At 40.4% G+C, this 11,955-nt stretch overlaps 1 protein-coding gene across 1 annotated transcript in view; it reads right to left on the minus strand.

Annotated features, from left to right (window-relative positions):
* Positions 1–11,955, minus strand: part of LOC140148413 (importin-9-like) — a 38,592-nt gene that overhangs the window by 17,340 nt on the left and 9,297 nt on the right. Inside the window, exons 2-8 of the mRNA XM_072170343.1 lie at positions 7,700–7,761; positions 6,948–7,034; positions 6,145–6,346; positions 3,957–4,132; positions 2,783–2,902; positions 1,993–2,152; positions 410–561 (exon numbers count right to left, since the gene is read on the minus strand). Of these exons, the coding sequence (XP_072026444.1) occupies positions 410–561; positions 1,993–2,152; positions 2,783–2,902; positions 3,957–4,132; positions 6,145–6,346; positions 6,948–7,034; positions 7,700–7,761 (959 nt within the window). The remainder of the gene's footprint in view (positions 1–409; positions 562–1,992; positions 2,153–2,782; positions 2,903–3,956; positions 4,133–6,144; positions 6,347–6,947; positions 7,035–7,699; positions 7,762–11,955) is intronic.

The following is an 11,955-nucleotide window of genomic DNA, read 5'->3' on the forward strand; positions in this document are numbered from 1 at the left end:
CCAAATTCCCCAACCCAGTAACATTTCCCCCACTTTCTTAGGTATTTTTCTGTATCTGAGAAATAAATAAATAAAATTATACTTATTTGTTAGTAAAAAGGTGGTACATTGTTATCATGCCTCGGCTTTGTGATGTACCTACCTTCATCAATACTTGTTAATACACAATAATTGTATATAATAATGCTATAATGTTTGTATGAGATTGATGAAAAAATAAATGATTGATTGATTGATTGATTGAAATGTTTTACTCTTAAGAAATGTCAATATATTCCAAAAATTGATGAGTATTTTATGCCCTGTCCACATTTCGTCCTTTGAAATACTATTATTACTAAATTATAACTGTAGTGTAATAATGATCACAAGCAATAAAAATTAGTGTTGTTAGGGTCCTATCACTTACTTGTTCTTCAGTAATCTGCATATATAACACTACATAGTACATCAAATGGTCGGTACTCTTCTTCACTGTACTACGGAATTTGGAGGACTCAATCATGGCTGTGATGAAATCAAACACACTGAACACCAAGTTTTCAAAACCAAGAACTTCACCTAGTGAATTAAGAAATAGAAAACAATACAGGTGAGCATTCAAACAACAATGATTCACCTGCTGCTATCTCCATAAACCAAGACATAATAACGCTTGTCTGCCCCCCCCCCCCCCCCCCCATGAAATAACATGTCTACTCCCATGGTACACTTTTGAGTGTGTCCTTCAAAAAAACATGGATCCCCCTGCAAGAATATAATTGAAAATGGGAAATAGCATTACATTTACAAAGATTAAGTTGGTATGAAAAAATGGTACATTGCAGACGTTTTCAATGAGTTGGGGAATTGTAAGATTTCACAAGAAAAATTGCACCTTCAATTTAGGTCAAAGTTTCTGACGTTAAGATTTAAGCTGAACTTGGTGCTCACAATGTCTCTTCTTATTAACATTATAATATATATTATTATTGTTGTCTCTCAATGACTGCTCAGTAGGCTCTTTGAATATATTCAATATAAACTCCTCAACAAAAGTTTGGAAAGTTTTTTCAAGCATCTGTATGTCAAATTATTTGTGACATATTCATATCGTGTTGCATATCAATGCTCCGCTTTACAATGACACCCAATTTGAAACAATAACATTTTTCATGGCTGAGTACACACATTGTGAATGTAGTGGGGTCTCAAACAGAATTTGCCAAATTGACCATTATTCTATGCCGCAAGCTGCAATCCCATATCTTCAAAATCTGGGACCTAATGCAATCCTCCAAGATGACACCGCTTGCCCCACAGAGCCACGGTAGTCAACGACTACCTTCAGAATATGGGAGTAGAGCCAAAATGGCCTGCCATCAGGCCATACCAGGGGGCCAGACCTCAACCCGATTGAACACTTGTGGGACCAGCTTGATCGTGCTGTGCGTGCCAGAGAAGCCCATGTGCAATCACATTGAATGACTTGCGATGAATCCTTGTTGAAGAATGGAATGCCATCCCACATTAACGTGTAACCAGGTCGGTGAGCAGCATGAGGAGATGGCGCCTGACTATTGTAGCTGCCTGTGGTTTTTCCGCCCGCTATTGAGGTTAGTGGTAGCATTGTTTGAGCATGGTCAACTTGGTATATTATGTTTGAGACCCCATTACATTCACAGCTGTGAAAAATGTTATTTTTTCAAATGGGGTGTCATTGTAAAGCAGAGTATTGTAGCTATCCATTGATATGCAACGCAATATGAATATGTCACAAATAATTTGAGATACAGATGCTTAAAAAAAACACTTTCCAAACTTTTGTTGAGGAGTTTATATTCAAAGTTTCTGCAAAATCTCTCAGAGCCCATTTACGGCAGTGGATATCATTTTTGTGCAAATGCACAATTTTGTCAAGGGTGCCAACTTGATGCAAGATGCAATAATTCTGTTACTCTTACCACTGACAATCTTTGTGACATTGCAAACAAGTTACCATGGTGACCTTACCATCTGAATCCACAGGATCATCAGCATCTTCAGTATCATGGACTACTGTCCTAACATAGATGGCAGCACTCTCTGTCAGCGTACTCCAGATTGATGGTAGGATCTGTGGCATCCATTTGGCCATGTGGCCTGGAAAGCATTTGATTAAAGTGGTCAAAGCCTGCAGTTAAAATAAAATGTATGGAGAATCATATTTATGATTTGTGAGGAGTAGTGATCAAAAACAAGTAAAAAATGTACAGGCTTTTTGTCATCGAGATGAGCAACTTTTCAAATTTGGGTATATGCATAATAGTGTACAATCTCTGATTCAGACCTTTGCTGTGTCATAGTGTATGCTGTCGTAGGCAGGTCAGGGTTAGAATTGTGGCTCGAATCTGGAATCAGATTCTCACAAAGATTTTCAACAAAGTTTTCTACACAGGTAATTTACATGTACAAGAATCAAATGAATCCTACTAAATTCATTTCATCTTAACTTGTGCTTTCTATTATCATTACTCTGTTAAAGGAATCTGTATCACAATATGTAATACCTGAAGAATGAATGAGAATGCATCAACAGCCCAAAAAATCCTAACAAACTATTGTAAGGTCTCCTCCAAATAAAATTAAACCTTTGACAGGTTCAAAATAACAACCAAACAAAACAAAAAACCTATTTCTTACTATTTATTTTACATTTTACCATTAAGTAAAAATTTACCTTTTTTTTTTGCAGAATTTACAATAACTTGAGACAATTCTACAATAGCATCCCGACTATGTCTTCTTCTTCTTCTCAACTTACCTTAATAACCTCCATTTTAAGTCCACTATCTGACGTCTCACCATCAGGTACCGCTAAAGATTGGGCAAAAGCTTCAGCAAACTGAGGCAATACAGGGAACAGCAAAGTCTTGGCAGCACCCTAATTGGAATAAACATTATAGACTTATAGTTAATACTAACTTCATCATTTGTGTTATCACCCCTGACATTTAGCTCATGTTTCAAAAATACAACAAATGGAAACTACTGACAAAATAATTTCCTTTATATCCTACAATTTGTACCGAATTTCTCACTAGATTAGAGCAGCGATTTGCTCTTCCCCCCTTTTTTGGTCTGCACAATTGCTTCTGTTTTGTACACAGCTTTGTTAACATTTTCCATAATGTAAAATTATGATACTCATTCTACTCAATTCTATGCTTTCTTTGCATAAATATTTATGTTTATGGCTTTTAAGGGGGTACTACACCCCTGGCCAATTTTGTGCCTATTTTTGCATTTTTCTCATAAATTATAGCGCATTGGTGGTAAGTAAGATATAGGGGCAAGGACTACAACTACTGCACTGAAAATTCAGCAACTCAAGGCAAGTAGTTATTGATCAAATATTGTTTTTCCCTCATTTTTGACTGTAACTCCACAACTGTTGTCTGTGCTGAAATAAAATTTCCAGTGCAGTAATTGTAGTCCTTGCCCCTATAATATACATATCTTACTTGTCCCCAATACGCTATAATTTTTGAGAAAAATGCAAAAATAGGCGCAAAATTGGGTAGGGGTGTAGTACCCCCTTAAGCGGCAAAGATAGTAAGTGGGTTCTTTTTTTTTACCTCATTATTCCTGCCAATGAGCAGAAATCATTCCTGACACTTGTTACTAATATTATATTATTTCATAATTTTTAGCAAAGAATAACAAAATTATGAAAATTTGACAGAAATTGCAACATATGGCTTTAATCCTCTCTTTAATATTTGCATTGAGTGTGAATGTATGTGTGTGAGAGTACTTGTAAACAAAGTCAATCACAGACACAAATTGAGAAAACATGGTATTTGACTGGGTGCACACAGAAAACACAGACATCCACTGGTCGCATTTACATGTTAAAAACATGGGGTGTGTGTGTGTGAAATTCGCAAGCCACAAGTGCGCAATATTTTAGAAATGTTCAGCAGAAATATTGTTACCTTGTGGAACTCATTGATACTATGTACCAACATTGTACAGGTGTTAAAGATCTCCACTGCTCTACCCCTCGTCCTGATACTATACGTCTCAGCCTGTGTAAATATCCGGTACATCTCTGGCAAAATATGTGGCGCCACATGAGGCATCTGAACATCTGTCACTTCTCTGGTAAATTCTATAATGAAGGAAAGCATGATTGGGCTTGGTGATAAGACACAGGCAGTTTGCTAGTACACTACTAGATTCCTATTGCTATCAACCCTGGAGGTACACTGCTGCCCAGCTACTTTGTGCTGTACCATGTACCAATCCAGTACCAGTATGTGTACTGCACATGTGTACTTGAGAGTACCCACACATGTAGAATACCAATGAAGTAGCTGTGCAGCAGTGTACTTCTGGGGCACCAGCACCAATGAAGTAGCTGTACAGCAGTGTACCTCTGGGCAGGGTTCGAATTCAGTCAATTTTTTTGCATAGCTGTTTGTGCGATGCAAAACACATGTTTGTATAGCAGTTTCCAAATTTTGCATAGCAGTTATTTTGTTATGCAAAAAAAGAAAAATGCGTAGCATTTTGCGATGCAATATTTGTATTTGCGTAGCGAATCTACAACTTCTGTCATTTTCATCAAATCTTGGCTATAAAAGCCCCCAGACGATCACATGTCACGCTCGAGGGCAGAGTTTGAGGGCAATTAGCAAATATAATTATATGCACGAAGCAGGATCATAGCATTTGAAAAAAAGGGTAGGCCTATACTTTTACCGCGAGGAATGAGCATTGAAAAATAATGATGCAATTTTGCAAACCTCCACGACCATAAAGAACAGCAAAAATACCACAGATGAAAAAAACCTTCAAAAAACGATAAAACCAGATTAGGTCTTCAGTAAACTCTTACTCTTCACCTAATTTTTGTTCAACATTCTCTCGACATTATCTCATCCCCGTAAAAATATTGCAAGCTTCCGAAGGTCGCTGATCTTATGGTTTTGGTAACTCCCTTCACCAGGAACACGTGTTATGATTTTGTGTATAGTTAAGTGCGTGCAATGGCGACATTCTCTCGCATAATTGGGGGGAGTAACGCTAGTAAACATAAGCATGACATAAGCAATCAACCACGACAGATTACGCAATATGGTTCCCAACATTGCTTTGTCTTATTTTTGCAACGGAATACAGCATATCTTAGATGTAACGAGAATGAGCAAATACCGACTGTGTGATGTTTTTGATTTTCGGGGAATTCCAGATCATCCAGATGTGTTTTGAAGTAAATGCGACGTATCGCAGAATTTGGCTCGCAAATAGCGATGCATTGGGGGAATTTTGAGGCAAATGCGACGTGAAATTTAGCTCAAATTTATGTATAGCACTTTTAGCGATGCATTTTGGAAAAGTGCATAGCAGTTGATGGAAATTGCATCGCAAAATGCGATGCGATACCATCGAATTCGACCGCTGCCTCTGGGGCATGCAGCAGAACCAATGAAATAGCTGTGCAGCAGTTTACCTCTGGGGCAGCAGCTATAGGAACCTGGTAGCAGGGTCTTGAAATTGAGGTTTGCCCGTCATTTGAATAAAAATGCCTGTCTTAATTTGACCTTTAAAACATTTACAAGACCTCTACAGCCCATTGGGGGTTTAAAGAGTTTAAATATGTCTTGCTATGGTCTTGTTTTGCAAAGCTGGTCTACTAAAAAGGTCAACAGCCTTTGTTAATACATGCCATTATACTGCAGCATCTGTCAAAGGCATTAATTTTGCCCGTCCTTGTAGCAAACTTCCCATCTAAAATGACAGCCAGATGGGTGGCTAGCTAAGACACTGCCTGGTAGTGTAGATAAGACTTCACATACTTGTAGCACTGTTCTCTTTTCACATTAAGGTACAGGTTAAGCTGAAACAATGCATCTGGGCCTAAGTATCCATCTCTTTTTCCTTGAGTTTGGCTCCAGACTCTATAATTTTATTTGCTGGGGATTGAGAGGAGTGGGGGAGAGGAACTTGCTCCTCCTGCACAAGAATACTGTTTTACCTGCCCATCTTATGGGATCACCTTTAAATGTTGGGAACCTCTGTTGTAGAAGTTGTCTCTTTATAAAAATAGATTCTTCTCATCAAGGAAATATATGGTAAACAGAAGCTTACAAAATGATATAAATAATACAACATGTTTACCTGTGAGCACCCTCATAGCTCCATGAACAGCATTAGCATCACCACTGGTGATCAGTTGCATCAACTGACCAAACAAATCTGGCCATGCCTCAGGCCAATCCCAGTGAGCAATTGCCGAGATGGCGTAGGCCACGCTTGACCGCACCTTACTCATAGATTCGCGTAGGCCCTCTGGAAGCATGCGACGGATTTCAGCCTTAGCCTATGACAGTCAATGAAAGCAAAGGAAACACAGAAAACAAATTGATATACAAACAAAAGCACAGAGAAATACTTAACCAACCATTCTTGTTTATACATATAGTCACTCTGTGAATACATATCATCGTTGGGTAGGTAAAACCTCCTACACATATGTGTTTGTGGCCCCTGAACATGTTTAAAACAAAACTGCCAACCAGTTACATATGAGGTTTTGCTTTAAGCATGTTCAGAGGCCAAAGACATATATGAGGTTTTTCCTGCCCAACAATGATATATCTGTCACTGTCAAATTTGGTTGCCTGTTGACCGTAAAATACCTTAAAACATAGTTGTCCTCAGATGACCAAATTTAGCCACCAAGTTTCATAAAAATCCAAAAATATTTAGTTATTTTACCTCAGATGACAATTGACAAATATGACCTTCAAATTGTGCGAGATATATTGATGACAACTTCCACTAAATTATCCTGCAATAGGATAAATGTGTATGAAGATATCTGAAGAAAATAAAATGCATGCAGTCACCCCTATCACAAGAACCTTATGACCAAAGCCAAGGGGATAAACACATACGGTGTATAAATGTGTATTACTTACCGCTTCAGGAGCCTCCGGTGATCTGAACTTTTCCGAATGTTGGGACCAGTGAGCTTCCACATACTGCTTCAGGATCAGAGATGCCAACTAACACAAAAAAGGAATACAAACGTTTTAGTCTAATTAAGAAAAACTATTTCCAGACAACAAAATATTGGCTACTTCTGATGCATAAAATGTGTGCATACATGCATGTTGTATTGATATTTAACAATAAACTACCTATAGGTGAGATGACTTCTGACGTCAATGCCTGGCAGTATGCGCACGCATCATCACAATTTCCATTGTTTTTTGCCTGGCAGTATGCGCGTGCATCATATTTTGTTCAGGGCTCGTGTTTTTAAAACTCCCGTAACATCACAATAAGCCTACATGTATTGGGCAGTGCAGTGGTTGCACGGGGTTCACTCAAGCATATCGATATACCAGTCCCTTGCCTTTGTTGATAAACATTGAGGTCAACTCATCTATACCCTGACAATTCTGAGCCCTAGTAAGAACACTAATATCTCAGGTGCAATTTGGACATGGTGGTAAAAGATGTAGGGATAACTAGAGTGAAGTCCAGAGGCAGAGTCCCGGAGAGGTTGGAAAATGGTTGTGTGAAAATAATTGTGCAAGCTTGAAATTCCCCTGGACATAGTAGTGACACCAGCTGCATTTCACATTTTCAGTCACTTTTTCTTTGACAAAAGATGGAGGTGCTTAATAGAATTAGAAAGAGGCCGTTTAATACGGTAAGAAATTACCTGTCGAACTGCAAGGGCACCTTCCCGATCTATTGTCAACTCGGCTAGGTGTATTCCAAATTCTGAAAGTTAGAAAAGAAAAGAAACTGTTTGAAACATGTTGTACATTCAGGGAAAGTATAATCACGGGATTGGGAAGGGAATCTGGAATAATGTACATTGATTAATTATTAAATTTGTCATTAGGTATTTTTGAAATGAACAATTTAGCAAAAAAACAAGGAAACAATGGTATTGAGAAAGTTGAAGTTCCATTCAAATACATGTAGCTAATTTCTCTACTCACAAGCATGCTTACAACTTGCATACGGTATCATGAGTGGTCTCTGGGCAGTCTAACAATATTGTAAAACATTCTCACAATCTCTGGCAGTTGAACTTGGAATTCATGATTTTTTTGTTTCAGCTAAAGCCTTGCCCTTCTTCTTGTTCTTGCGTATGTCAGGAAGAAACAAGATATAAAAGCCAAAACATTAAATTTCAAGCCCAGTACGCATCAACCAGTCCCTGGTGGCTTCGTCGACTTCAATTAAGCCGGAGATACCATTCGGTGGTCTATGGAGATGACAGGATGAGATGATGTGGTCGGCTGTTTGTTCCTCACTACCGCACTCGCATGCTGGGCTTTCCTTTAAGCCCCATTGGAACAGGTTGGCATTGAAGCGTCTAACTCCACTTCTCAGGTGGTTTGATTTTGTTCAAGCAGACCTGGGTAGATTGGAGCCTGGGATGGTGTCTGTTGGGTCTGTGACAAAGCGCTGGAGTGGTGAGGAAGTCTGAAGCCATTGGTCTTTCCATGCCTTAGCTGTCCAGTCCTTGGCTGTCTGGTTAGGCTGTGTTGTCTTCATCAAGTCTATTGCTTGTTGAGCAAACGGCTTCCTGGATACCAATCTCCTGCTTTCACCCTCACTGTTCCTAGCTCTTGACAGGGTGTCATGAAGGAGGTGTCCTGGTTCTTCAGACCGGAGTGCTATAGCTACGGAGGCTGCTTTCCTTCTGATGTCCGGCGGAGGGATTCCTGCTAAAACCGGAAGCTGTTCAGTTGGAGTTGGTCGCAGACATCCTGACACAGTGCGATAGCTTCATTTAGACCCGTGTCTACCTGGTGGGTGTGGTGGCTCCTGCTCCATACTGGTGCACAGTATTCTGCTGGTGCGTATACCAAGGCCAGGGTTGATGTTCTGAGGGTCTTGGCGCTTGCTCCCCAGCTGGTGCCGGCTAGGTGACGAATCAATGCGCATCTTGCTGTGACCTTGTCCCTTAGATTAACCAAGTGCTACCGGTAGGTGAGGGCTCTGTCCAGTTTCACTCCTAGGTACATGGGGCAAGTCTCGAAGTTCAGTCGCTTGGACTTGATGGTTACATTGAGTTCTCGGTTGGCTTCCCTGTTGTTGAGATGGAAGGCAGAGGAGACAGTCTTAGCAACACTCAGCTTGAGCCGCCATTGGTAGAGGTAAGTATCTAGGGTGTCCATGTCCTTGCCCTTGTTTTGTGGAAATAATGAAAGCAAAATATTTGAAAATAATGAAATGTGGTGAGAAGCCAAGAAAGCATATCGGTCGGAGCACCGGTGTATAAAAATGCATCGGCAAACACTGACAACTTTAAAAAAAATCAGTTCGGAGTAAAAAAAATTTAGTTAGCCTTTCATGAAGAAGAGACATGAACTCTCTAAAGGGAAGGTTTTTTTTATTTTTTTGAAATTTGTCTCTTTTTTCGAAATATTGAAAAAAACATGTGAAGAAAGCAATTTTGTCACTCTATTAAGCTAAATACATGTCTAGGGAAATTGAAATTACAAACTAGAAACAACAGTTAATTTCACTTCGTGAACTGACAGTTGAATCATCGCCGATCAATGGAAAATGGGAGCATTTTTAGTGATGAAATATCCACGCAATTTCACTTGAAATGCGAAGTACAACTGAGAATTATGTTGGAAATGTGAATTGGTAGGTCATGTTATGTGGAAAGTGGTATTTGAGGGTGTGCTTATTGAAGCAGTCAGTGGCCTTTGTATTAAGTATATACGGTGTTATTACATGTTTGTTTACAGACGAAATTCAGATACGAAAGGACACTAGCTACGAATGCGAGGGCATCCGTGAGCAAATTTGTAGCTAGTGTTTCTCGAGTTGTTCGAAATCGTTAGAATCCGTTCGTACTGAATATCGGTCGGAATCCCGGTGTATAAAAATTGAGAATATTATCGACGTAACAGGCTCACGTGATAAGCAATTAGTTTTTAACCAATGAGGTGGAGCGTTTTAGCTGCGTTGGACTTGTCTCTGTTATGTTTGTGTTTTTAGTACAAACCTAATTTAACAATACAAAATATTGATATATAGTGTTATAAAATAGTCCAAAAACAAATCAGCAGTTAATGAAGAAGTAATTTCCGATATACTGTCAGTAGCAATTAGAAAAATTTATTATTTTTAAGAGTTTTGTTTATTAATACACATGTCTAGGGAAATTGAAATTACAAACTAGAAACAACAGTAAATTTTACTTCGTGAACTGACAGTTGAATCATCGCCGATCAATGGAAAAATGGGAGCAATTTTAGTGATGAAATATCACGCATAATTGCACTTGAAATCTGAATATGACTGAGAATTATGTTGGGAACGTGTATAGTAACAAATTGGTAGGTCATGTTATGTGGAAAGTGGTATTTGAGGGTATGCTTATTGAAGCAGTCAGTGGCCTATTGTATTAAGTATTAGTCCCAAACAGAAATGTTTGGTAGACTCATAACCGGTGCGATCTTACCTTTCCGATGTTGATTAAGATACTTCTTGCATCGATCCCGAGATGCGGAAAAACCAATAGTCATTTTGTCCCACACAAATGAATAAATAACAAAAAAAACCCGATCCCCGGTGGACTCACCCAAAAGGTGACGTCACACCATATGATAAATCCCTTATCCGACTTGGGATCCCCTACCGGACCAAACTTGTAGGGGTGGCGGGTCGGGATAATCAACATCGGAAAGGTAAGATCGCACGGTTATGAGTCTACCAAACATTTCTGTTTGGGACTAGACTCAGTACGCGGTCGATCTTACCGTTCCGATGTTGATTAAGATACTCTTGCATCAACATCTGAAAGATCGATCTAGCAAGTAACCGACGGATGGAGGTACAAGATTGGTCAGCATCTGATCAGGGATCGGGAGCGGGTAACGATGGTTTTCGCGAGGTCAGAAAATATTTTCCCCCAACGGTCGGGAAAACAAAAAGGACCACGCGATCACAGACATAAACCTCCTTACTTAATAAGTTTGGTGGTTAAGAATAGCGACACTGGTTCTTACCATGCTGAGTATTCTGTATAGTCTGAAAACCTGGTACCCGTACACCACCGTATTATGATCGCCGAACAATGTCCCGGTAAACCTCCCCGCCCGTCTCTGATTACTAACGTAAACGGAAGTATCGTAGAGAAGGGTGAAGGTGGCTTCGGGACACCGCCTACTAGATCTCCTCAAGGGACAACCGAGCGGTATACCCAAGATGATGAGATAGCTCGTGTCGAGTGGGTCGTGGGACGCGAAACCTTCGCGATCCCCCGGACCCCACCAACACCTGGACCAGCCATTGCGACAGCGGCTGGACCGAAAGGCTCTGTAAGGGTGATGAATGCGGTCGTGAGTCCCTCGCCAGGCTTGTGTTCGGAAGAAATAGTGCTGCAGCGCCTTATCGGACACCCCAGCCTATCTTTGGCTTCAGCCGAACCTTGCCCAACCCTGGGGATTGGAGAGGGACGAATGTCGGTATGCACCGCGCCCGTTCGTGAGTCACGAGAACAGAGCGCCCGAAACAGTGTCGCTCCAGTGTTTGTGAACACGGAAGCTAACCTCGAGACCGTGTGCAACTCAGCACCGCCGCCCCGAAGCCAACGCCAAACCGGAAAGCCATCTTGAGAGTTACGTATTTAAGCGTCGCTTTTGGACGGAAGGTCAAAAGGGTGACCCTTAAAGTAATCTAAGACTGTGTTGGGATCCCTTAGGAGGATCACTTTCCTTTTTGGTAGACACTGCGTTGAACATACCGTCGGCGTGAGACTAATAAGGTAACCATCGGCTATGATAGTCGACCGCCTCGAAACCTCGGTGAATGGAGAGGACAGCTGACTTATAGCTGGCCCCAGTGGCCCGCTGAAGTCTTGCTTGGAACTTTTCTGTCAGAAACTCCGAACTAGCAGCACAGAGGCTCTAAGCGGAGAGCTATTTGTCTCATTGCACCAAG

Source organism: Amphiura filiformis, chromosome 3, assembly GCF_039555335.1.
Source record: "Amphiura filiformis chromosome 3, Afil_fr2py, whole genome shotgun sequence".
In the NCBI taxonomy this organism is placed as follows: domain Eukaryota; kingdom Metazoa; phylum Echinodermata; class Ophiuroidea; order Amphilepidida; family Amphiuridae; genus Amphiura; species Amphiura filiformis.